The sequence below is a fragment of the Ursus maritimus genome, assembly GCF_017311325.1.
Source record: "Ursus maritimus isolate PB19 chromosome X unlocalized genomic scaffold, ASM1731132v1 scaffold_X1, whole genome shotgun sequence".
Classification (NCBI taxonomy): Eukaryota; Metazoa; Chordata; class Mammalia; order Carnivora; family Ursidae; genus Ursus; species Ursus maritimus.
The window spans coordinates 79,433,711-79,458,715 of record NW_024423319.1 but is presented as its reverse complement, the minus strand read 5'-3'; the positions used below and the strand labels follow the sequence as shown (position 1 = coordinate 79,458,715).

Genomic DNA, 25,005 nt, shown 5'->3' with positions numbered 1-25,005 from the left:
AAACCCAGAGGGTTCTTAACTAAGGAAACTGAACAACCTCAGAGAAAAGATCTTTGCATTCTGGCATTCAGGGACTCTGCAGCATAGCAGTCAGTTCTCCTCCAATCATCCTAAAGGGAAGCCACCAGTCACCTAGCGCGGTCCCCCATACACAGAGCTTCCAATCAGATATTTGTTGCTACATTCCTAAATATGAGTATACGATCATGGATTACCAGGCATTTGAGAAATGACCGCAAAATTAAGAGAGACCAAAATAAGCAAACACGGTAAAATGAACCGCAAAGGAAACATATTTTTTAAAAGGAAAAAAAATATTAAAAAATACCTCTATTGTACCCAGAGAGTCAAGATACTAGTGCATCCATTAAACAAGAACAGGATGCTATAAGAAAAGGAACATGAATGGATATTTGGAAATTTTAAAATGTGATTGTCAAAATGAAAAGAAACTCGATAGAAAAGTTGAAAGATAAAAGTTCAATCTTCTCCCAAAAGAGAGGGAGAGAACTAGGGAGGGAGGGAGGGAGGGAAAACGAGACTGAGGGAGAGAACAGATAAAAACCTAGGAAGGAAGGGAGGGAAAACGAGATTGAGGGAGAGAACAGATAAAAACTACAAAAGAGCAATTCAGAAGATGTTCCCTAAGAGAATGAAGAAATCAGAAAGGAGGAATATATTAAATAAATAAGAGAATTCCCCAGAGTTAAAGAACTTCAAAATGAAGGGACCTAACCAGTGACCAACACAATGAATGACAAATGCCAAACCTAAACACATTATAAAATTTCAGAACAGCAAGAATATAATTTAAAAAAATAACTATTTAAAGTGGGGGTGAGTGGTGGGTGGAGAGATACTTTTCCCTATTTCTCTCCCCAACGACAGCTAAAATCCTGGGGCATTGTATATAAACCTAAGACTCTGAGAAGTGAAGAAAAGAAGGCGAACATGCTAGAGACCTTGGCAGCAGAGAAGTGACATGCTGGCGGGTTCCCTTGGTTTGCTTTTTGACTTGCACACCCCAGACTTGGGGCTAGAGAAAGTGGCAATTAGATAACTCTGCTCCAGCCCAACACCACAGAAAACACTGTGGTCCCACCAGCAAATGCCAAGTGGGGAGCTTAGACTTCTACCCTCACTGGCTGTAAAAAGTCATCCCTCTCCCTTCCTGCTGGGGTGGTATCAGAGAGGGTTGAGCAGGGAGCTGCAACTCCCGTTGCAGTAACGAGGAAACTCTCCTTCTGGATTGTCAACAGAGACTGAGTAGGGATCCTAGACTTCCATGTCCGCCTGGCAGTAATGAGGCAGTGTCCCCTCTTTAACTCTGGAACAGTGTCTGAGGAGGCAAGCCGAAACAGAATGCCCAGGTTTCAACAGAAAATTACTCATCATACCAAGAACCAAGAAAATCTCAACTCGAAATGAGAAAAGACACTCAATAGACTCTAACACTGATATGAGATGTTAAAAATTAGCTGACAAGAATTTTTAAAAAGCCATCACAAAAATGCCTCAATGTACAATTAGGAACATGCTTAAAGCAAATTAAAAAATAGAAACTGTCAGCAAAGAAACACAAGATAAAAAGAAGAATCAAATGGAAATTTTAGAAGTGAAAAGTACAATAACCAAAACAAAAACCTCAATGTGGAGAGCACAGAGTAATGAATCAGTGAACTTTGAGATAGAACAACAGAAATTAACTAATCCAAAAAAACAAAGAGAAAATAGACTGGAAAAAATAGTGAACAGAACCTTAGGGCCCTGTGAAATATAACAAAAGATCATTGTGTCATTGAGATCCTGGAAAGGGGGGGGGGAAGTGTCGGGAAAGTTACCTATAAAGCCATGAAACTCAGACTGTTATCAGACTGTTTATCATCAAAATTGGATGCTAGAAGAAAGTGGAGCAATGCCTTCAAAGTTCTGTGGGAAAATGATGTTGAACCTCAAACTTTATAGCCAAGTGTAAGTACGGAATAAAGATATTTTCAGACATGCAAAGCCTTGGGATGTCTAACTCCTACAAACTTTTCTGAGAAAGTTACTTGAGGATGTGCTCCATCAAAACAACGAAAAAAATAAATAAAACAAAAAAACCCCGGGAACCAGCAAACAGTGGATCTAAGCAAGGAAAGGTCCTGAAGGTCCTAAGTGAAGGAAGGTCCTGAAATGACAGCCCATGCGTCAGGCCTAGAGAGCAACTAGTTCAGATTTGAGAAAAAGTATAAGAGGGCTCCAGGAAGAAGGTTTCCTGGAGGAAAAAAAAAGTAGGCTTGATGGACTATTTAATGTAATAGAGATTTTTAAGAAGAAAAAAAATTGGAATATATGATTAAACCAGTGAAAGATAAAAAGAGAATTAGAAACTTGAGGGAAAAATGAAAAAACTACTACAAGGAAAAATTATACAAAGTACATTAAATGGCTTCTTCAGTGAACAATATTTACAGTCATATTAATATAATCACTTACCGCTTTTCAACTTTTCAAATCCAACTATCAAACTACAGACAACACGCATACCAAAAAACTTAAATCATGATTACAGAATTCCATGTTACCAACTTTGACAATATAAAAGAACAGATGACAGAAGTTGGGAAGGTTGGGAAGGTTGACAGTGGAGAGGGGGCAAAAAGACAAGACATTCTCATCTAACAAAATTCTGGTCAAGAAATATTGTCTCTACGTCATGGAAAATGACATAAAGGTGTTATTTAAATGCAGAAAAGTAGTACAGAAACTAAATTATATGAGAAGCAGGGAAGACAAGAATTGAGCTAAATCCTCACCTGTCATAGCAGGACCCCAATGGATTAATGTCTGAAATTGATAAAGGACAAATGCTCACACAACACAATATTTAGATATGGAGGTCACAATCAGAAGAAATAACTGAAAGTGGTTGCTAATAACGAAAAGTGGTAGAGTGGGAGTGGGGCTGTAGAACTCACTTTTCATGTCCTTTTGTAACTGATTCAAGTTTATTGATTTGTCTTCTAAATAATGTGCCTGCATTACTTCTGTTTTAAAATGAACATGTATTTAATTTTTAAAAACACAGAAAAAGGACACTCCTGCCCACCACTTCCTCCCTCCAAATTCCCTTGCTCCTGCAGACCTAATGGCAGAATAGAAAAAACCTCGGGAAACTTGCAGTCTCTCTTCCTGCCTCTCCCTTACATGCAACTCTTCTGCAGTCAAACTGCCAGCGTTGTTAGCCTGCGGTCACCTTATTTACACCCACCTCCTGTCTTGTTTTCATCTCCCTGGAAAGCCCTTACTCCTCATCTACCAGTTGGGATCCTATTTGTTTTTCAAGGCTCAGCTCAAATTCCTCCTCCAAAAAGTTCTTCCTTGGTCCCCTGGTAGAACCTTTTCCTCTCTCCTCAGGGACTCTCAAGTCTTCATTCATGTCTCTAATTATGACACTCAGATGTTCTCTCTCCAAATATATCACTTGGGTCAGTATCTCATGCCTGCAACCATCTTTCACACTGGCTACCAGAGTGATCTTCCTAAAATACCAATCTGACTCCGTCAGTCCCTTGCTTCAAACCCTTCTACAGCTTCCCGTGGCCCATAGGGTCAAAGCTAAGCTCAATTGCCTGGCTTCTGCCACTTCTTCCACCACATGGGACAATGCCCATTCCCCCCCAAATCCATGCACTTCCACACTCTTCACAGAACTCTGCTTAGGCAGCTCCTCTGCTTGGAATGTTCTACAGCCCCTTTCTACATGGTAAACACCAACTCTTCAAGATTCAATTCAAGCACCCCCTTCTCTATAAAGGCTTGCCTGAGTACTCCCTCCATCCTGCCCCACTCCACAGAGGAACGGTCCTATATTCTCACCCTGCCTCACCTAGACTTCTGATGTATCTCTTGCCTTTGGTGCACTCATCTGCGTCCCCAATTAAACTGTGAATTCCTAGAATTCAGGGAGTATATCACGTCCCCAGAACCTAGCACAGGGCCTGACATGATGAAGGCACTCAATGTATGCTTGCTGACCAAACGGGTGCAAAAGTGATAGTCATCACTTTTGGTTATTGGATCCGAGAAAGAACAAATGAGCCAACAAATGAGCGAATGCTTTACAATGCCTGAGTGCAGAAGTTAATACGTGAAAACGAATGAGTTATCCACAAATAGGTGAACAGATGAACGATGAGTGGATGAATGAATGAGAAAAAGAAGCCAGTACGTAAATGAATGAGAAGTGCCTGTGCTGGTGAGGATGTGAAAGAATGAATGAGTGAATTCCCACCTGTGTCTCGTTTCAAACCCACCTGGAAGACCTTCTGCCCTGCTTTCCACCCATCTATAGTGCACACAGTGTTAACTTCTTTTAGATTACAAGAACAGACACACTCAGGTTAGTGATGGAGATTTATTGAAGCATTCATAGGGAAATAAGGAAGACAAAAACAGCTACACAGGCAGCCTCATGGAGGAACAGAAACTCGAAAATGGTTCATGATCCAAAGCAGCTCTAGAGCCTGGCTTATCTTGTCACCCCCTCAGCTGCAGGCATCTGTTGCTCCCTTCTCTAGTGCTTCCCAAAATGGTGACTCAACTTCTTTCTGGCTGTATTTATACTCCTCCTACTGCTACTTAAGACTACCTTTCTTTCTTTTCTTTCTTTCCTTCTTTTCTTTTTCTCCCCTGCTACCCTCCTTGCTAGCGCTTGGCCTTCGGGGGCCTCACGGCTTCTTGACCTCCTGCAGCTTCCTGGCTTCTGGGGCTTCGGTTCCAGTTCATCCAGGGATTCTCTTGTGTCATAGCTTCTGTTTGCCTTGTCATTCCTGCAGCTTCTTCAATTCCTATTGCCTTGCTACCTTGTGGCTCTGAGTTTCATTGCTTCTGCAGCCTCATGGATCTTCTCTGTTTAAGCCTTCTGCTGCTTCGTGGATCTCACATTCAGGGTTTTGTCTCATGGTTTCTGTTCCTTGTGGCTCCTGCTACATTGTGGCTCCTATTGCTTCATGGCTTCTGTGTCCTTTTGGCCCATTGTTGTCTTGCTGCTTCATGGCTTCTGCTACCTTGTGGCCCCATGTTCTCATGATATAAATGTTTCACACCCTGCAGCTTTCTCCTTGCTTTTGCTGTCCAGCTTCTGGCACCCCTCATCCACCACCACTTCTGTCTTGCTAAATGCTAATTAATTGTTCACTTCGAAATGCCTCACATTTAGCCTCCCTGGAGGCCACTTGATACAGGCCATCCCTATGAGGTGGAGTTCTTACATCCATCCACCTAATAGGCTATAGCCTTGAGATTGGCTGTCCTCGAGTCAGATACTATCCCAAACCATTTGTGGCCAGGATTGTGAGGTCACATGGTACAGAGCATGGCAACTCATGCTTAAGAAACCCCTTAGAAGGGACTGTGGGCATGGCAGGTTTGCTGAGGGTTTCCAGAAGGGGGCAGTGTAATTGGCAAGCTTCTTGTTTGGCCTGTCCAGTACACTGACCTTCAAGGCCAACCTAAGTCCCACCTTCTCCCTCGCCACCTCTGCCTGTCCTGATCTGTGATGGGAGATATCAAGGCTCTAGCGGTGATGTGGAAAGGGAACTTAGGTTCCAGTTCTGGCTCCAACACTTTCTAGTAATGGGACCTTGGGCAAGTTTCTTCCCCTCCCAGGGCCTCAGGAGGGGGTTGGACAAAGCCTGTAAGTTCCCTTACAGGTCTGACATCTGGGCATCTCACTTTAGGTTACTGTCTAAGGGATGGGAGTCTTACCTGGGGAAGCCCTCAAAAACATCTCTTGAGGTAGGAAAGAGGGAGTCAGAGTCCTGGCTTGGAAGAGCCTCACTGCATACAGGAGGTGCTTAGCCAAGATTTATTGAACTGGAAGAATGAATCAATGGCTGGGAGGTAGGGGGAGAGGGGGGGAACCACACAGCACACAGAAAGTTTAACTAACTTGAGGGAGGAATTCCAGTGGCTGAGGCTGGAAGGAGATTCTGACTTAGATGGATGAGGAAAGAGAATGACTGGGATAGGGTAGGAATCTGGGCTACTAATGGGCACTCATTCTATTCTCTCAGTCACCCTCCACATCCAGTAATCCTCAGTCACCAAGTCTGGCTCACACTTTTATTGCCTCCAATCCATTCCCCTTGCCCTTGCCCTTGCGTAGGCCTCCTGGGCTTTTCAACAGCTTCCTAGCTGATCTCCCTGTCTCCATTCTCCGTCACAAATGCATTCATTCATACATTCATTCACTCAAAAACTATTTATTGGGTGCCTGTTTTGGGTCAGGCACTGTGCTTTTTGCTGGGGATATGCCCGTAGCAAGATAACCCCAGGCCCATCCCTGTGGTGCTTTCAGCTTATTCAGAGACAAAACAAGCACACACAGTGCGAGAAATTGAGCCAACGGGGAAACTACAGGCATGGGAGCATACAGTATGCACATTTAACCTAATCCATCTCCAGTGACTGACCAGAAAGAGGTTTATTAAATTCACATCTGACCCAGCATCTTCCCTGCTTAAAACCATTCTGTGGCTCCCACACTGCCTTATGGCTACAGTTCCCAAACCTGGCTGTACCCTATACTCACGTGCTCATTTTTCTAAGCACTCAAGATCCTGAGGCCTCACCCCAGTTACAGAAATCGAACTTTTAGAGGCTGGGGCCCAGGATGCTCCACATGGTTCTGGTGCACAGCCAGTTTGGGAACCACACTGTCTCACGAGATAAATCTGAACTCTGTCAAACCTTGATTTGGTACTTCTGAACCATTTTGCTGTTTCTTGCCTTCAGGTCTTTGTGCATACTGTCCCCATTACCTGGAAATTCATTCCACTTCAACTGGGTAATTCCTACCAGCCTCTCAAGACTCAGCTCAGGTGTCACCTTCTAGACTAGAGGATGCCTTTCCTGAATCTCTATGTAAGCCACAGGCCCACCCTTTTGCTTGCTCATGGTTAACGGCTGTTCTATGAACTGCCTCCCCTAACTAGTGAGCTCCTCAAAGGCAGGGTAAAGATTTGACTCATGTTTGTGTCCCTGGTGGGCAACACAGTGATTCCCAGAGTAAAGTGCCCAGTTAAAGGTAAACATGGTCATGGAGCACTCTTCAACTCCCTAGACCAAGGTTACTGGGTCCAGGGTATAAGGGAGTCAACCTAGTGTCCTCCAACAAGCCCTAGGGATTCTATTTGGATCCAGCTTACTCCTGGAAACACACTGTGGCATCAGCTCTCACCTGAGCACAGCCTTCACTGAGCACGTGTTCCTTTGTGATGATAGGAGGCAGTATGGCACAGTGGGAAAGCACCAAGCAAGCACAGAGAGCCCTCCTGGTTGAAGTCTAGGTTCTGCCAATGAACCACTGGGATCTATGACAAAGCCTCTCACCTCTCTGATCCTCAGGACCTAAGTCCTCTGCAGCACTTGTGCCCCTGTGGGCCAGGGCTTTAGTCCAAGGCATCTCATCTAATCCTTTCCACCTTGTGAGGTAAGAGTTAGTTATCCAGATTATTATCCACACCTACTGAATTAGATTTCCAGGGGCGGGACCAGAGCAAGGAGCTCCACACCCTTTGGATGTGGGGGTGCAGCAGGGAACAGCTGCTTTGCATTATAAGCCCTTCTGTACTATTTTACTTCCTAACCAGTGTATATATTGCTTTGAATTTTTAAAAAGGAAAAAGAAAAATCGTCACAAGTGATTCTGGTGCACAGCCAAGGTTGATAACCACCCTTGTAGTAGAGAAAGCACAAGACTGAATTGGGGGGGGCCTGGGTTCAAATCCTTACTGTTACCTGGTAGCTGGTCACTTAACCTTCCCGGGCCTCAGTTTCCTCATCTGTAAAGTGGAAGAATAGCAACTGCTACACTGAAAGGCCTGTGATGATCTAGGTGCCAGCCAAACTGCTTCTAGCACACTTCATTTTCCCTACATTGGTGCAAAGTAGGGCACATATTAAGTCCCTTTCTACATGAGGAAACTGAGATTCAGGGAGGTGAAGTAAGAAGCTCAAGTTTCTACAGCTAGGATTTGAACCAGGGCGACTCCCAAATTGTGCTTTCAGATATGCCAGCATTTCCCAAACTACAGCACATGTACCACTGGTGGTATGTGACTTCTTTGGTTGAACACAGACAAATTTATTTTGAGTTACGCCTTTTAATATGTATTAGAAAAATACATAATTAGCACATCAAACCCGTGGTTTCACGGATATCACTACTTAGGATGAAACTGAAGTAGATAACAATGTTACACCTAAGACAACCTCAAGAAAAATATTGAGTAAATAGTACAGGAGGGCAATTTGGAAGTATCTATTTAAAACAAAAATATAAATAGTCTATGACTCTGCAATTCAACTTCTAGGAAGCAACCCTAGATAAACTCATATACACACGCGCGCATGCACACACACACACACACGCGCGTGTACACATATACACAAATGTTCCTGTGTCGTACTTTGTGATAGTAAAAAGATAAAACAGTCTTAACTAGCTATCACAAAAGAAACGGGTACGATGTGATAGAGTCATATGATGGCACTCCATACGGCAATTACAAAGGATGAACTGAATCTACATTTAGCAAAAACAACATGCATAGATCTCGAAAACACTGTTAAACGAAGAAGCAAACTGCAGAACGACTCAATATACCATTTGTATTAAATACACAATAATATTTTCAATGAGCTCATATATGTCAAAGTCTTAAAACAGTTTAGATGGATGTACAACAAACAAACAGCAGTTTAGAGGGGGATGGGCAATGGTAGTCAAACACGGCTAGCTCTACTTATAAATCTAATGTGTTAGATTAGAGAATGAATTCATGCGTCACTCGAGTAATTAGAACAGATTTAACTTTGAAGAAACAAGAATGCAGTATACAATTAGGACAAGGTGATGGTCTGACAGTGTATGTGAACGAGCAAAGGCTGACCTCATGGCAGCAGGCTCTGCTGCCTCTACACGGTCCCTGCAGCTGACACGGTTTAGTTCCCAGAAGGAACTTCACGCACATTCGGCTGGGATGTGGCCCAGGCTACCTCTCCCCGACTTCCTCATGACCCGGGTTGGGGCCCAGGCACCTGGTTACCATACATGATTGAAGCTATAGGCTTCCTTAGGCCCTTCACTTACCGGGTAAACCCCTTCGGTGCCCTGGAACTTTCTCAGTAACCAAGGCATTTAGCATCTCTCAGATTTGGAGGTTCCTTCTGTTCCCAACACTTGGGATCAGAGCCCCCAGGGGTCTAGGTATGAGAAGACTTATATTCTGAGGGGTCGGCACCTAGTGGGCTCCAAGCAGGGATAAGGCCCCCAGTGAGGAGCTTGACATCATTAAATCCTATGAGGTAGGTAATATTGTTAGCCCCATTTTACAGATGAGGAAACTGAGGCACAGAAAGGTCATATGACTTGCCCAAAATCAAACTAGTAAGTGATTTAAAAAAAAGGACTAGAACCCACAAATGTCTGTCCCCAGAGCCCAGGCTCCGCTCCTAGTGCCCAACCAAATCCTACCAATTTGTCAAGGTTCAGCTTAATTGTGACCTTCTCCAGGAAGCCTGGAGGCGATCATCCTCTTCTCAAATTCAAAGTACCTATAAATATGATTCAGCTGACCATGGGAAACCATGAACCCACTGCACCTCCTCGGTAGGAGGATAGAGATCATTATCTGATTTAGCTCTGTATTTCTAGAATAGAGCCTGACAAATAGAAGGTGCTCAATATATGTCTGACAAATACACAAATGAATGAAAACACAAATGAATGAATGAGGGCAATTTCATGTGACTGATTCCTATGAGGTCCTGAATACCTTTGCCCAGCTCTGGGGTGCTGTCATACTAAGCTCTCTTGGAATCAAATTCAGCCTAGGCTCCTTCTAAAATGGGTCTCCAATATCTTTATTATTTTGCAAGCACACCCATATGCACACACGCGGACACATATATACACACATACATACCCACACACAAGCAAGATGCAAGGGGCCCAAGGGACCCATGATTATGGGTTATGGGAGGGGGGGAGGTCTGGGAGAGGGGAAGGTAGGGAATGGACAGATGGCCCTGTTCAGCTCAGTTCAGCTCAGCACCTCCTTCCAAAGGCCAGGATGCTCCCTGAAGCTCAGGAATTTTTGCTCCAGACCTAACATCACCTCTGCTCCTCTTCGTGCTTGACAGCAGTGCCTAAATCCCATGACTATACCAAACAGGGACGGGAGGTAGGGGAAGGTTGGAAGCCAAATATCCAGAGATTGGGAGAGGGGCAGTTTAGGGATCCAGACAGGGCAGGAGGGCAGAACTACTGCTACTGCTCATTGGGGTTGGGGTTGGCATCTGGGTACTTGGTGAGGTCGAAGGTCAGGACTTTGCTGATCACACAGTCCCCTTGCTGAAGGAGGAGGGAGAAAAAGAAAAACGAAATTGTAAGGAGAGAATTAAGGGGGGGAGGTCTAGCGCCCCAGGACCAGGGGCCTCAAACCCTCCTCCCTACATACCTGCCCAAAGCCCAGGCAATGGTTCTCTCTGGGTGTGAGAGGATGTGCTCGGTCCCATGTGCCTTCTCTCCCTGCCTACCTCTGCATTCTCCTCCTTTTCTCTGCTGTCTGGATGCCTCTGCCTGGCCTTTCCACCTGTCCCCAGATGCAATAGCCCTGCCCAGCTGGGCCGGCTAAGCCTCTAGGGCAGGGCTCCAACAAGCCCAGATGGCTGTTCAGGACCTAAGTCCCTATGCTCCCCCGCCCCCCTGGCCCTCCACTGCAGCCTTCCCTTCCTGCCCTGGGGAGTCAGGCAGGGAGTGGGACTGGCTCCTGAGCCAGGCCCGCCCTACCTCGGGGTAGACTCCAATGAGGCTCTCAGCCTTGGTGTAGAACTCCTCCTTGAGAGAGATGACGATGGCCTGGAAGTTGCAAGTCGACTGCTCCTTGATGTAATTTGCCACCTGTGGGAGGGGCCCCCAGGCACTTAGCAGGGCTGAAGCCCTAATACTCCCTTGTGTTTTCCAGTCAGAACCAGAGGCAGAGGGGTGGGGTAAGGGGTGGAGGACAGGGGGAAGAGAGGCTGAGAGGCCACTGACTAGCACGGCGTGGATGGACGACCCTGGGCCCAGCCTCCCGGGCACAGAAAGCAGGCAGCAGGAACGGCTAGAGCACACTCAGTTGCTCCCTGAAACCCAGCCCCAACCTAGGGGCCTCCCTCCCGGGCCCCACTTTCCTTGCACCCACCTTGCCAATGTTGGTGTTATCCAGGGCAGCATCGATCTCATCCAGGACGAAGAAGGGGGCTGGCTTGTAGCTGGGAGGGAACCAGTAGGTGAGCTGACACTGATGGGGGCAGGGGTGGGGCAGCATAGCCCCACGGCCCATCACACAGGCCAGCATCCCCCTCCATTTCTTCAGAGAATAAAAAACCCAGGTCTTAATGTTGCCTGAGCCCCGGAAGGCCAGTTTACCAACTGAACCCTCCTGTGCAATCCAACCTTGTGCTCTAGGATCCTACAGAACCAGGAGAAGACATGGTTCTCTCCAGAGCTTCCAGACCGGCTGGGGAAATAAAGCTGTCCTAGACTCTGACCACACTGTCCAAGCTACCTGGAGGTCTACCCCACCCACCTGCGCCATGTTGTTGTGGCTTCCTGCCTCTCGGCACATGCGGCATCCTCTGCCTAGAACGCCTCCTGGTGTTTCGGCTAACTTCTACTCATCCTTTGCATTTCCTGCTGAAGTGTTACCTGCCCGCGAAAGCCCTTCCTGGCCACCCACACCCTCCCCCGCATCGGGTTGGTGTCCCTCCTCTGTGCATCCACAGCACACACACTCACCCGGTTACGACACTTAGCTTACTGTTTACACATCTGGCTTTCACTAGACCATGAGCTCCTCAAGGACAGAGACCATGTCTGACACATCTGTGTCCCTAATCCCCCAACAGAGTCTGGTACAGAGCAGCCCTCAAGAAATGCTCGCTGAATGACGCTGTACAATCAAGTATTAAGTTGTGGGGTTCAGATTCAAGTACTACTGGCATTCAGGAGGGGGAGGTCAGGGTATACCACAGTTGGTCAAAGCAGGCTTCCTAGAGGAACAGGAGGAGGAAAATGAGATGTGAAGGCGTGGTGATGGTCAAGCTAGATTTGCATAGAAAGGACTAATTAGCCAGCAACCATGTAAGCAAAAGCCTGGTGGTGGGACTGAATACATGCAGGGGCCAGTGAGGGCATGCTGAGTGGATGAGGGTGGATGGGAAAGACAGGTCCAGGAAACCAAGGCCAGATGTGCTGTAGTAGGTAGGGAAACAGGGACGCAATCCAGATTCCACCAGAACATCTTCACCTCTGCAGATCTCTGCATGTCCTTGGGCCCCAGAGCCTCTGGTGGCCTCAGTTCAGTCTCTCCGTCAACTGCCCTGGGAGGAGCAGCCTTACCTGTGGATGGCAAAGAGCAAGGCCAGAGCCGCCACTGTTTTCTCCCCCCCTGACAAGTTGTCCATAGGCCGGAAACGTTTGCCAGGAGCCACACAGTTGTAGTTGATGCCATCCAAGTAGGGCTCCTCGGGGTTCTCGGGGCCCAGGAATGCCTAAGGAGAAGGCAGATGGGTCAGAATCTGGGTCGGGGTCTAGATGAGGACGGGGACAGGAAGCCTAAAGGGAAGGGCAACGAGATGGTGGGGGCTAGCTGGGTAAGGGACTCCAGCCTACCTGAGCACTGCTGTTGCGGGATAGGGCCTTGTAGATCTCATCGATGTTGGTGGCCACAGATTCAAAGCAAGCATTGAAGCGGTCAAAGCGCTCTTTCTTGATCTGTTCGAATGCCTGCTTGGCTTTCTTGGCTCGCTTTCGGGCTGCCTCAAACTCTGCCGCGAGGGAAAGACAGGTGACCCCTCAGTGCCCAGGCTCTGCCAAGGCTGAGGACCACGCCCTGGCAAGAATGACCTGTAAATGACAATCCACAGGGCAGGGACATCCCAAAGGGAGAGGAATGTCTGGGGAAGGCCCCAAGAAAATGGCCCCACAACCACTCATAACCATCACGCCAGCCACGTAGCACAAAGGAAGAAATGTGGGCTTGGAGCCACACAAACATGAATTCTACCCTGGGCTCAACCAGCAACTAGCTGTGCAACCTTGGGTAGGCCATTCACCCTCTCTGAACCTCAGCAGTTTTCTACTCTAAAAAACAGGTGTGATAACTAACCCCTACTGTTTAGGGCTCTTGGGAGTTTCCAGAAAGCACATAAAAATGGGAGCTGCTGTGTTCTGTAACAGGCCCTTGCCATAACTCCAGCTTTCTGTCTTCACCTTAGACAGTAAAAGTAAAAGGAAAAATCTTACCATCTGAGGTCTCCTGGAACTTGTCTCGGACACTTTCCAGCTTCTCCATGGCTTTCATATTCGGTGCAGCAATACGCTGGAGTACACTTTGCTGCTCATTCAGCTTCTGCTGCAGTGTGTTCATCTCCTGTTTGATCTCCTCCTCAGCTTGGGCATCCTGTAAACCCCAGGCCCAATGACATCAAGAAGGGCCAGGTCCCTGAGCTCAGGCCCCCACAACAGATGCTCCAAGCAGCATGACCTAAGCACTTGCTCCCATGCAGAAGGCAGGTTCTTCTTCCCTAGCTCGGCTCCCTCCACCAGGTCCTACCTACAGTAACCATTCCCACCATCTCTGGAAATTACAGGCTGATGCCACTTTCTCATCTCTAGCCCTTCCCCCAGGCCCTGCCAACCTCTCTCTCAGGAAGAGCAGCTGGTGGTGTCCCTCTCTGGCTCTCAGCCCAGGCCATAAGCCAGCACCATCCCAGGGTGACCTAGAGGCTCCCACACAGGCTGGTCTGGGCTCCACCTACAGCTCCATAATGAATAAGGCAACTCACGTTTTCTGCTCAGATCACCACATCTGAGCAAATTCCATTTAGGTTTGGTTTTAGGTCTTATGGATATTGCAATGCATGTCTGGGCTTGTACCTTTCTGCCACTTTTAGTCAATAAATATTTACTGAATGCCTTCCAAATGCCAGGCACTGGGGCCTTCATATCCTGTGAGCCATGGTTCCTATGCTTACTGAGCTCATGGACTAACAGAGGAAGGCATATATGTAAACAATCAGAACACTGTACAGTGAATACCAAAACAACGATAAACAGATGGTGTTGGGTCAGCACATAAGAAGGGCACGTAACTCAGACTCTGGGGCTAGGGAAGGCTTCCAGGAATATGTTTAAGCTCAGGCCTACAGGATGAATAGTGAGGACAGAGAGAAGAAACAGTCTATGCACACAGAAGCATCACATGCAAAATCAAGGATTTGTTCACGGTTCATTCAAGGACATCAAAGCAATTCAAAAAAGTAATTAATTTTAATAAATTTCAAAGGCCAAAAAAAGGGGCAATTCAGTATGGCAATAATAGCAATTGTGTGCGTGCACATGTGGTGCACGCATGCTGGGGAAAGAGGCAAGACTGGAGATGTGCAGAAGCCCAATGATAAAGGGCCTTTTAAGTCTTGTAAGAGGTCTGACTTTATCCCAAGGCAGGGGAGACACCACTGAATGACTCCAAGCACAGGAAGGACATGAATACACACAAATGTATACATAAATATATATATTTTAGAAAAGCCCTTCTACAGATCTCTATATACTGTTACGAAGTGGTCTCTTGGATAGGTTATAAGCAAAATATGCAAGGTACATAATAGAATGCTATTTTTTTTATCTAAGACAAGGAATAGGAGTATATTTACATACAAATATACTGGTATTTTTAAAATACAACAACAACAAAAGGACAATCCTAAAACTAATTAAAATGATTACACACAGAGGAAGGGAGGAAAAGGGGACAAGAAAGAAAGTTTCATGTACTTTGTATTATACTTTTGGTTTTAGAACCATATAAAGATTTTACAGAATTATCAAAAAAAATTAAATCGAAATGTGAAAACCACAGGGCCAAGAAACTGTTGGGAACAAGGTATTCACAAGATACCAAAGAATCCCCCTGAAGATTACTTACTACTTACAAAGGTAAGAAATCTGGCAATTGATACCTTAACTGAAGATCAAACTTAACATCATGAATAGTGGGATATGCTCACATGATGTACCTCGTGGCACGATGCAATACAGAGCACACAGCATCAGCAATGAGATGGTCTGTCCAAAAAATTACTTAACCTAAATCCATCAAGCCTCCAGACTAGATCAAACTTCCAATTTGTAGCAAACACAAGGGTAGGTGGAACAAATGAAGCAATAATGAAAGGAAACAAACATATCCATAACATATCCATTCAAGACAACACATAGACTCTTCAAAAGATCAGTGTCATGAAATAAGGAAAAAAGAAACTAAAAAGATAGAATACCCAAAAGCAATACATAAACCTTGACTGGATCATAGTTTAAAACAAACAATTATAAAAAAAACTTTTGGAACAACTGAGGAAATGTGAATATGGGCAGGATAGTAGATATGAAATTATCATTAATTTTAAGTGTAATACGGGATTGTGGTTACGGAGCAGAATCCCTTGTTCTTAGCGTGAAGTATTTAGCCTTCAAATGGTTCAGCAAAAACAAAAAATGTGTAGTGTGGAAGGAGGAAATCAAGAGAGAGAGAGAGAAAAAAAAAAAAACTGGAAAAATATCCATTGGTGAATCTACAGTGAAAGGTGTTCACTGTACTGTACTTTCAATTTTTCTGTAGGTTAGAAAATTTTCAAAATAAAGTTGGAAAAAATTACATCAAAATACAAAAATGAACCACCCCCTTATAAATGGAAAACTAAACAAAGAAACATGACAATATATTAAGCTGGTTAAACACTCAGAGAATTCTTTCAAATAACTTTAAGATACAGGAACATGGCCATACACGCCCAATAAGCTATTAGCTTAATGGCAAAAAGGACCTCAAGGAAATCTTCAATAGCATTCAATAATCAAGTTGTTACTAATAATACCTCATTGTGATTTTCAAACTATTATATACAGAATAGAATAAAATAAATATGTTATTATGTTAGTGTTGCTAGGAACAAAGATTTTCAGCAAGAATAATTGGGGAGACTCAAAGATAAAATCAATGATGTTAAACTGTGAAAATTAAAATTTCAATTGAAGTATCAATATGAACTCATGATACATTTTTCCTTCAAAATAAAAAATGCATCTTGTAGCCCAGTCTACTGAAACACTCTAGAAGCACTGGACAACCCAGCAGTCATGAGCACTCCGGTATTCAGATGGTAGTTGCTAAGCAGTATTTCCCACTATACGAAGTCAGAGCTTCTCAGAGAAATGGCTAATGCCAGATCTTGGGAAATGTAAAGGATGAGCCTGGACATACCAGAAAGGAGGGAAGACATAGAAGACTGTAAGAGTTGTGTCAAAATGATTCAGAAGTCAACTTGAATGGGTTCCCACCAGCCTAAGATGCAACAACTTGATCAACAATAACAACCACAACAGAGTACAACTCATCTCATATGTTTAAAATCGGTAAGTTCAAAATGACACAAAAACAACTCAGTGAACCAATCTTGAGAATGTCAGAGAACCAGCTCATTATGTTATAAACTAGTAAATGAAAGAATCAAGTGCATATATATCCACCTTTCCTATACAAACTGTACCGCAGGGTAACCAAATGATTGATAAGAGGAAATCTCTCTTTACGGTATTCCAGTTAATAAAGAAACGACAGAGTAAGAAGATCACCATTTTGCAACCACAGACAAATTAATCAATCTAGGCAACAACCACCACAGCTGAAAACCACGCAAAAAGAGCCACAACCAGACATTACCAACCTCCTGATGGATGTTATCACTTATGAGGTAGTCTTGACCAAAACAAACCCCCAAACTTGAATCTAATCAAACCTCTAGATCTGAGCTGTCCAATAGGGTAGCCATAAGCCCACAAGTGACTACTGATTTTAATGATTGTTGACTGATTTAAAAACTGATACTCAACTTAGTTACTAGAAAACTTTTAAGTATATCTGGAACAAACTTGGGTATGTGGTTCTTTTTTTCTACTGTGAAGTTTAAGATAGCTAAATACAGATCAAATATATCTAAGGAAAATATAGAATCTAAATTGAGATGTGCTGGAAGCATAAATACTGTATTTTTAAGACTCAGTACAAAGAGACTGCCAAATATCACATCAATAATTTTTATGTATTTACACACTGAAATAATTTTTGGAAATAATGGGTTAAGCAAAAATACAGCATTAAAATTAATTTTACTTTTTAAAATATGACATGTGGGTCAGATTATATCTCTGTTTAACAGCACTGACCTAACTACCCACTTATAGGAACTATAGGGGACACCAGAAGTATTTTTGTGCTTTGTTCTGGGGGAATATTAAAACAAATCACAGGACACAGGGGAGCCTGGGTGGCTTGGTTGAGCATCTGACTCTTGGTTTCAGCTCAGGTGACGGTCTCAGGGTCATGGGATCAAGCCCCACATTGGGCTCTGCACTCAGCGCCAAGTCCGCTTGTCCCTCTCCCTCCCTATCTGCCCCTCCCCCTGCTCAAGAGCATGCACACACTCTCTCTTAAATAAATAATCTTAAAAAAAATCATAGGATACAATCAATAAAGTACAGAATGTAGAAAATCCTTCAAGAGAAACGAGCCAATTTCTTCAAAAACAAAAAATACTTCAAAGAAAAATAAAAACTGAGGGACATCTTATACAGTAGTCCCCTTATCCATGGGGGTACATTCTAAGACCCCCAGTCGATGTCTAAACCCACGGACAGTGCCAAACCCTACATACTGTTTTTTCCTACACATACATACCTACAATTAAGCTTAATTTACAAATTAGGCACTGTAAAAGATTAACAGCAATAATACAATAGACCAATCATAACAATATACTGTAATAAAAGTTCCATGAATGGTCTCACTCTCAAACTACCTTATTGTGCTGTACTCACTCTTCTTCTTGGGATGATGTGAGATGATTAAAAACGCCTACATGATGAGATGAAGTAAGGTGAATGACGTAGGCACTGTGACATAGCACCAGGTAGGCTACTACTGACCTTCTGACAATAGGTCAGAAGGAGGATCATCTGCTTCCCATGGTTGACCATGGGTAACTGAAACCATGGAAACTGAAGACACAGACAAGGGGGAACTACCATAGATGAAATGAGATTTAAGAAACATACCAACCAACCACCTCACACCAGTCAGAATGGGTAAAATTAACAAGTCAGGAAACGACAGATGCTGGTGAGGATGTGGAAAAAGGGGAACCCTCCTACACTGTTGGTAGGAATGCAAGTTGATGTAGCCACTCTGAAAAATAGTATGGAGGTTCCTCAAAAAGTTGAAAATAGAGCTACCCTACGACCCAGCTATTGCCCTACTGGGTATTTACCCTGAAGACATAAATGCAGTGATCCGAAGGGACACCTGTACCCCAATGATTACAGCAGCAATGTCTAGAATAGCTGGAAAAACTATGGAAAGACCCCAGATGTCCATCAACACATGAATGGATAAAGAAGAGGTGGCATATATATACAATGGAATATTACGCAGCCATCAAAAAATGAAACTTTGCCATTTGCAATGATGTGGGTAGAACAAGAGGGTATTATGCTAAGCAAAATAAGTCAATCAGAGAAAGACAATTACCATATGATCTCATTGATATGTAGACTTTAAGAAACAAAATAGGATCATAGGGGAAGAGAGGAAAAAATAAAACAAGGCAAAACCATAGAGGGAGACAAACCATGAGAGACTCTTAATCATAAGAAACAGGGGTGCCTGGGTGGTTCAGACGGTTAAGTGTCTGCCTTCAGCTCAGGTCATGACCCCAGGGTCCTGGGATCAAGCCCCCCATCGGACTCTCTGCTCATTGGGGAGCCTGCTTCTCCCTCTCCCTCTGCCTGCTGCTCCCCCTGCTTGTGCTCTCTCTCAAATAAGTAAATAAAATCTTTAAAAAAAATCATAAGAAACAAACTGAGGGTTGCTGGAGGGAAGGAGGAGGGAGGGATGGGGTAACTGGGTGATGGACATTAAGGAGGGCATGTGATGTAATGAGCACTGGGTATTATATAAGACTGCAGAATCACAGGCCTGTACCTCTGAAATCAGTAATTAACATTATATGTTAATTAATTTAAATTTTTAAAAAGTTAAAAAAAAAAGACATATCGACCAATCACTGTATTGATCATCTATTTATCTATGTCATCTTATTTGACTCCCAATTCAAGCAAGCAAACTGTGTGTGTGCATGACAATCAGGAAAATGTGAATACTAATTATAATACTAATAATAAGGAATTATTTTATAATATATAGCTCCAATATTAAGAAATTATTGGGGTTTTGGTATGACAACGATTCTAAATATTTTTAAGAATTATCTCTTTTAGAGATACATTTTGAAATATTTACAAATGAAATGGGATGATGTCCAGAATTTGCAGCTGACCCTTGAACAAGGGGGTTGGGGCATCGGTCCCCAGCATAGCCAAAAATCCACTTATATATTAACTTGTGACTCCCCCAAAGCTTAATTACTAATAGCCTACTGTTGACTGGAAGCATTACCAATAACATAAACAGTGATTAACACATACTATAAAGAAAATGTAATTAAGAAAATCCATTTACAGTACTGTATTTACTGAAGGAAATCTATGTATAAGTGGACCCGCACAGTTCAAACCCCTGTTGTTCAAGGGCTGACTGACTGTATTTTTAAATAATCCAGGGATGGGGAGAGAGGAGGAAGTGGATGGGGTGCACATAAAACAAGTTTGGCCATGAGCTGATAACTGTTGAAATTGGTGATGGCTACCCAAGATAGCATTGTGCTATTTTACTTCTGCATGTGAAATTTTCTATAATAAAAATGTAAAAATAGGGGCGCCTGGGTGGCGCAGTCATTAAGCGTCTGCCTTCGGCTCAGGGCATGATCCCAGCGTTCTGGGATCAGGCCCCACATCGGGCTCCTCCGCTGGGAGCCTGCTTCTTCCTCTCCCACTCCCCCTGCTTGTGTTCCCTCTCTCGCTGGCTGTCTCTCTATGTCAAATTAATAATAAAAAAAAATCTTAAAAAATAAAAAAATAAATAATTTTTAAAAATGTAAAAATAAGAACAAAAATCAACTCAAAGTGGCTCCTACTCAACAAGGATGGGACAATATGAACATCAAGAAGAAAAATGACTCCAATAGAGTCATCAAAATACATTTAAACAGTTAAGTTTACAATAAATACAAATTAAAAACCTCACTGGTCACCTTTAAAGGTTACAAGGACAACTGCCTCATTCTAAAGGCTGTTAAATAAAGGAAAAGAATGAAGCATTTATCCTACCTTTTCTGTACTGGCTATATTTCAAGGGAACCAAATAGTTAATATGGGAAAATTCTTTTTAGAATTCCAATAAACAAATGGAGGAGGAATGGAAGAATTAGGAAATTACCATTTTGCAACCCTTGACAGAGCCAGGCAATGATGATTAAGAGCTGCTAAAACCGGGGTGCCTGGGTGGCTTAGTCAGTTAAGTGTCCAACTCTTGATTTCAGCTCAGGTCATGATCTCATGGTCCTGAGACTGAGCCAGACATTGGGCTCTGTGCTCAGTGGGGAGTCTATTTGGGATTTTCTCTCTCCCTGTCCTGCTGACCCCCTCCAACCCCAACTCACACATGCATGCTCTCTCTCAAATAAATAAAAAAATAAAAATAAAATTAAGAAAAAAAAAGAGCTGCTAAAACCAACTTGTGAAAGGCTGACAGGGAACTTTATAAAAATTGATAGGCTAACAACACCTGAACCTGGTGATCATGATTATTTTTCTCTTCACTTTATATTATGTAAATTTAAATACAGAGAATAACATAATGCACCCCCATGTACTTATTACAACCAGCTTCAAAAATTATCAACTCATGGCCAATACTCTGCCATCTATACTCAATTCCTTTCTATCTTCAACTATTCTAAAGCAAATCTCAGATATACCACTTCATCCACAAATACTTCAGTATGTATCTCTAAGTTTCTGAATCTCAGCACTATTGACATTTTGGACCAGATGACTCACTGCTGTGAGGGCTGTCCTTTGTGCACTCTAAGATGTTTAGCAGCATCCCTTGTATCTAGCTACGAGACACCGTCAGTAACCAATTATGACAAGTGGATGTCGCAAGTTGTCTCCAAACATTACCAAATGCCCCCTGGGGAGGCAAAACCCATGCAACCATTGAGAACAACTGTTATAAAAGATAAGGATACTTAAAAAATAAAGCCACAATACCATCATCTCGCCTAAAAATATTAATAGCAATTTCTGAACATCATAAATTTTTTGGTCAGTGTTCAAATTATCCTGATTGTTTTGTTAAAAAAAAAAATTCTTCACAGGTTTTTCAAAGCAGGTTTCAAATAAGATACACACATTGCAATTGGCTGATCTGTCTCTTAAGTCTCATTTAATGGATAAATTCCCCTTCCTCTCTTTGAAATGGATTCACAGAAATGCCACATGTTCCAGTTGGTTGATTTGTCTCTTACAGCCAATAAAAATTTTCCCTCTCTGTTTAGTTTCTTTCCTCTCATTTATCCGTCAAAGAGACCAGGCCCATGATTTCCCACAGTCTGGATTTAGCTAACTGCATCCCTGTTTTTATTTAACATGTTCCTCTGGCACTGGTGTTTCATTTAATGCTATAAAAGCTTAATCAGATCCTTGTTTGAGTTTTTGACAAGAATATTTCACAGGTAATGTTGAACACTGACCAAAGTTAGTACAAAGATCGAAATGACATTCAATGTCAACTGATGCGACGCAAAAGAAAGTTCACAAGTAGACAGCACCGCCTATGATATATTTCTGCCAAAAATAAACAAAAAATGAACCAAATCCAATCAAACCCTAGATTTAAGTACCAGTTTACAGGAAATACAGGGAATGGAAGAACACGTTAAATAACATCACAGGACATAATCAGCCAAATTCAGAATGTAGAAAATTGTACACGACCAATGACCCAGTTTCTTCCATAGGTATAAAAAAATAAAAAGGGTTAAGGAAATGGTACAGACTTTTAACATATGAACTTCCCTTGAATCCTGATTTAAATACAGACTATGTTTTTTTTAAAAAAATGGTATTTATGGGATATTTGTGCAAATCTAAACGTTTATTGAATATTAGATGATATTGCAGTCAGTCTTCAAATTTTTTTGGTGTGATACTGTTATGTTTTTTAAAATAACCTTCTTTCTAGAGATATATGTTGAGGTAATATGAATGAAATGTTACCCAGAATTTGATTTAAAAAATGCCAATGGGAAAGGGAAGGATACAGAAAACAAGATACCATATGTTGCTAATTGTTGAAGCTGGGTGATGGGTACTAGCGTTCATTATATTATTCTATTTCTGTGTATGTTTGAAATTTTCCACAATTAAGATTTCTTTTAAAAAATCAAGTCCCCCTGGCTATAAGGATGGACAGGAAAGCATCAGGAAGTGTTTAGGAGGTTCCTGCAGTAGGCCATGTGAGAGCTGAAATGGCCTGTACTAGAGAGACAGTGGAAACAGAAAAAAAGTAGAATTCAACAGATATTTAGGAGGCAAAATGGATAGGGCTTGGTAATTCAACGAATATGCAAAGTGAGAGAGGGAGCTGAGGATGAGGCACAGATTTTTGCTTTGAATCTGTGGCTGGCACCAAGGAGAAAGGGCAGATTTGGGAAAGGCTGGGGTCTGAGGTACCCATGGAGCATAGCACACATGGCAGCTGAGGCCAAGGGAGTAAAAAAGATACCCAGAATGTGAGAATGCCAAAAGTGAGAAGGGAAGAGTGCCTGGGACAGAGCGCCAAGGAACACCCAAGGCCCATCTGCTCACTGTAAAGGAGCACGTCCTTTGTGTGTGCACCTGGGCTGAGATGTGTACATGCGTGGAAGGGGAAGACTGGCAGCAGGCAGGGACAGGGGTAACTGAGGGTGGTTGTGGAAGATGTGTCTGTGTCTGTGTGTGCACAGGTAGGGGAGATCCTAAATCACAAATCCCTCCCTTCCTTGCCAGCCTGCCCCTCTTTCCAGCCGTGGTCTCCATGGGGCCCCCGGGGGGACTGACTCTCCCTTTGAACAGCTGGGAGGCTGTCGCCGCCCCCGTGGCTGATCCTCACCTTTAGATCTTCACACAGGTCACCGTAGTCAATCTCAATCAGGGCCTCTCGTGCATAGATGCTGGAAGTTCGCTGGGAACCACTCACTGAATCCTCTCCCTGGGAGCTACCCTGCAACGGTGAGAGGGAGAATCCAATGGAGCACACAGGCCATAGAATGCCCCTCTAAAGGGGGCTGGGGGGGGGGTGTCCTCTGCAGTCTTCAAAGTCTTTGCGAAGCATCTTGCTAGAGCACCTGTGGCAGGACAGCAGTTCTGAAGGCACAAAGACCTCAGTTCAAAATTGGGCTTTACCACTGATCCTGGGCAAGTCATGCCGTCAGATCCTGACACCAGAAGCCTGATTTAAACACACAAACCCTCAACTGTAACATGGGATACTGCCTGCCTGGCAGGGCTGTGTTTAGGATTAGAAGTAATTATGTCACATGTTACCATGCTGCCTGGCACATTTCTGGTGTTCAAAATATTTTGCTGAATTAAACCGAAATGCTATTTGGGAAGAGGGAGGGAGAAAGACATGCAGGGCGGAGATACATGCCCAGGTCTAAGACAGATATACGCAAACCTCCCCTCAGTTAATGTTCCCACCCCTTGTTACCAATCTTCACCTTCAGTGCATAAAATGCCTTGGCTCCTCTATTGGCTAGTGTCCCTCCCTTTCCTATGACTAAGCCTGTCACCTCTGCATTGCTGATGTCCCTTACCCAACCCTCTCCTGGCCAACCTCCCTCACTGCAGCTCAGCCATCATCTCTCAGGTCTCCCAGCTTCTGTCTTCCTTTGCTCTTGGCTAATGTCCCTCAACTGCCACTCTTAGCAATATCCAACACCTGCTGGAGCTTTTAGCTCAAGTCCCTAAGGTTACAGGATGATTTCATCTTTTCCTGGCTTCCCTCCCTCACCTCCCTACTGACATCCAGCACTACCCCCAACTCAACTACCCTTCCATACCAAGGCTATTGCCTCTCCCCTGCCTGCCTTCACAGCCTCACCCTGGCTCATCTCCCCTGCATCCCTCCTTATGTCCCCCACCACCCCTGCCTACCATCCTTTTCTCTCTCTCCCTCTCCCCCTCCCTCCCTGGTCACTTTCATCCCCCACCCCTGGTTAATGCTGTTCATTGCCCACTCTCACCACCAGCCCTGATCTGATACTTACCTCTTCCTGACTAATGTCATCCATGGTGCCCTTAGACAGTGGCAACTTGATATCCTGCATCTTGCAAGCCTGTAGCAGGTTGTGGCGGTCACTGCGTTTCTGTTCCAGCTTGGTCTCAATGGCTGTTACCTCCTTCTGTAAATGGGTCATTTCCCTAAAAGGTCCAGGTAGAGAGGTGAGATCCAAATCCAGCAGGCTGCTTGCTCTACCTAGGTCCCCCAACCCCAGGCCTGAACCCACTCACTTGTTGGCGCCCCCCAGTTTCTTACGAATCTCCTCCATCTCATGATTCTTGTCATTCACCTCCGACTTCTTGGCCAGGTGCTGATTCTTCAGGTCTTGTAGCTGGGCCATGGTCTCATCTATGATCTTCATGTGTCTTTGCTCCTCCTGGTTCCAGCAGGGGGAACAGGACAAGAAGCGAATGTTTTCCTCATCTCCTCTAAGGATCTTTTCCCCTTGCCCCCACCCTCCCCACCAGACAGAAGGAGCCTCCAAGGTGTGTCAGAGCCTCTCTTCAGGAAGCTCTGCTTTCACAAACCACCATCACCCTTTAGGTGTCTTTTTATCTTTTTTCAAATTTGGTTGCCCTCCCCCCCATTATACAAGTTGCCTGACATAGAAAAGTGCAAGAATTAAAAC

At 43.9% G+C, this 25,005-nt stretch overlaps 1 protein-coding gene across 4 annotated transcripts in view; it reads right to left on the bottom strand.

The window, feature by feature from the left end:
* The window catches only part of SMC1A (structural maintenance of chromosomes 1A), a 49,199-nt gene that overhangs the window by 5,572 nt on the left and 18,622 nt on the right, over positions 1-25,005 (bottom strand). For 2 of the 4 annotated variants that reach the window (XR_005835162.1, XR_005835163.1), the window contains exons 17-22: positions 24,608-24,753; positions 24,364-24,517; positions 23,205-23,315; positions 13,340-13,496; positions 12,707-12,861; positions 12,434-12,585 (exon numbers count right to left, since the gene is read on the bottom strand). Coding sequence is in view for 2 of the 4 variants with exons in the window: in XM_040631337.1 (XP_040487271.1) it covers positions 10,319-10,402; positions 10,841-10,951; positions 11,235-11,304; positions 12,434-12,585; positions 12,707-12,861; positions 13,340-13,496; positions 23,205-23,315; positions 24,364-24,517; positions 24,608-24,753 (1,140 nt within the window). In the remaining 2 variants the exon portion in view is untranslated. Of the gene's footprint in view, positions 1-4,385; positions 10,403-10,840; positions 10,952-11,234; positions 11,305-12,433; positions 12,586-12,706; positions 12,862-13,339; positions 13,497-23,204; positions 23,316-24,363; positions 24,518-24,607; positions 24,754-25,005 lie in introns of those variants that run through there. The other 2 variants (XM_040631337.1, XM_040631340.1) reach the window with 2 other exon arrangements.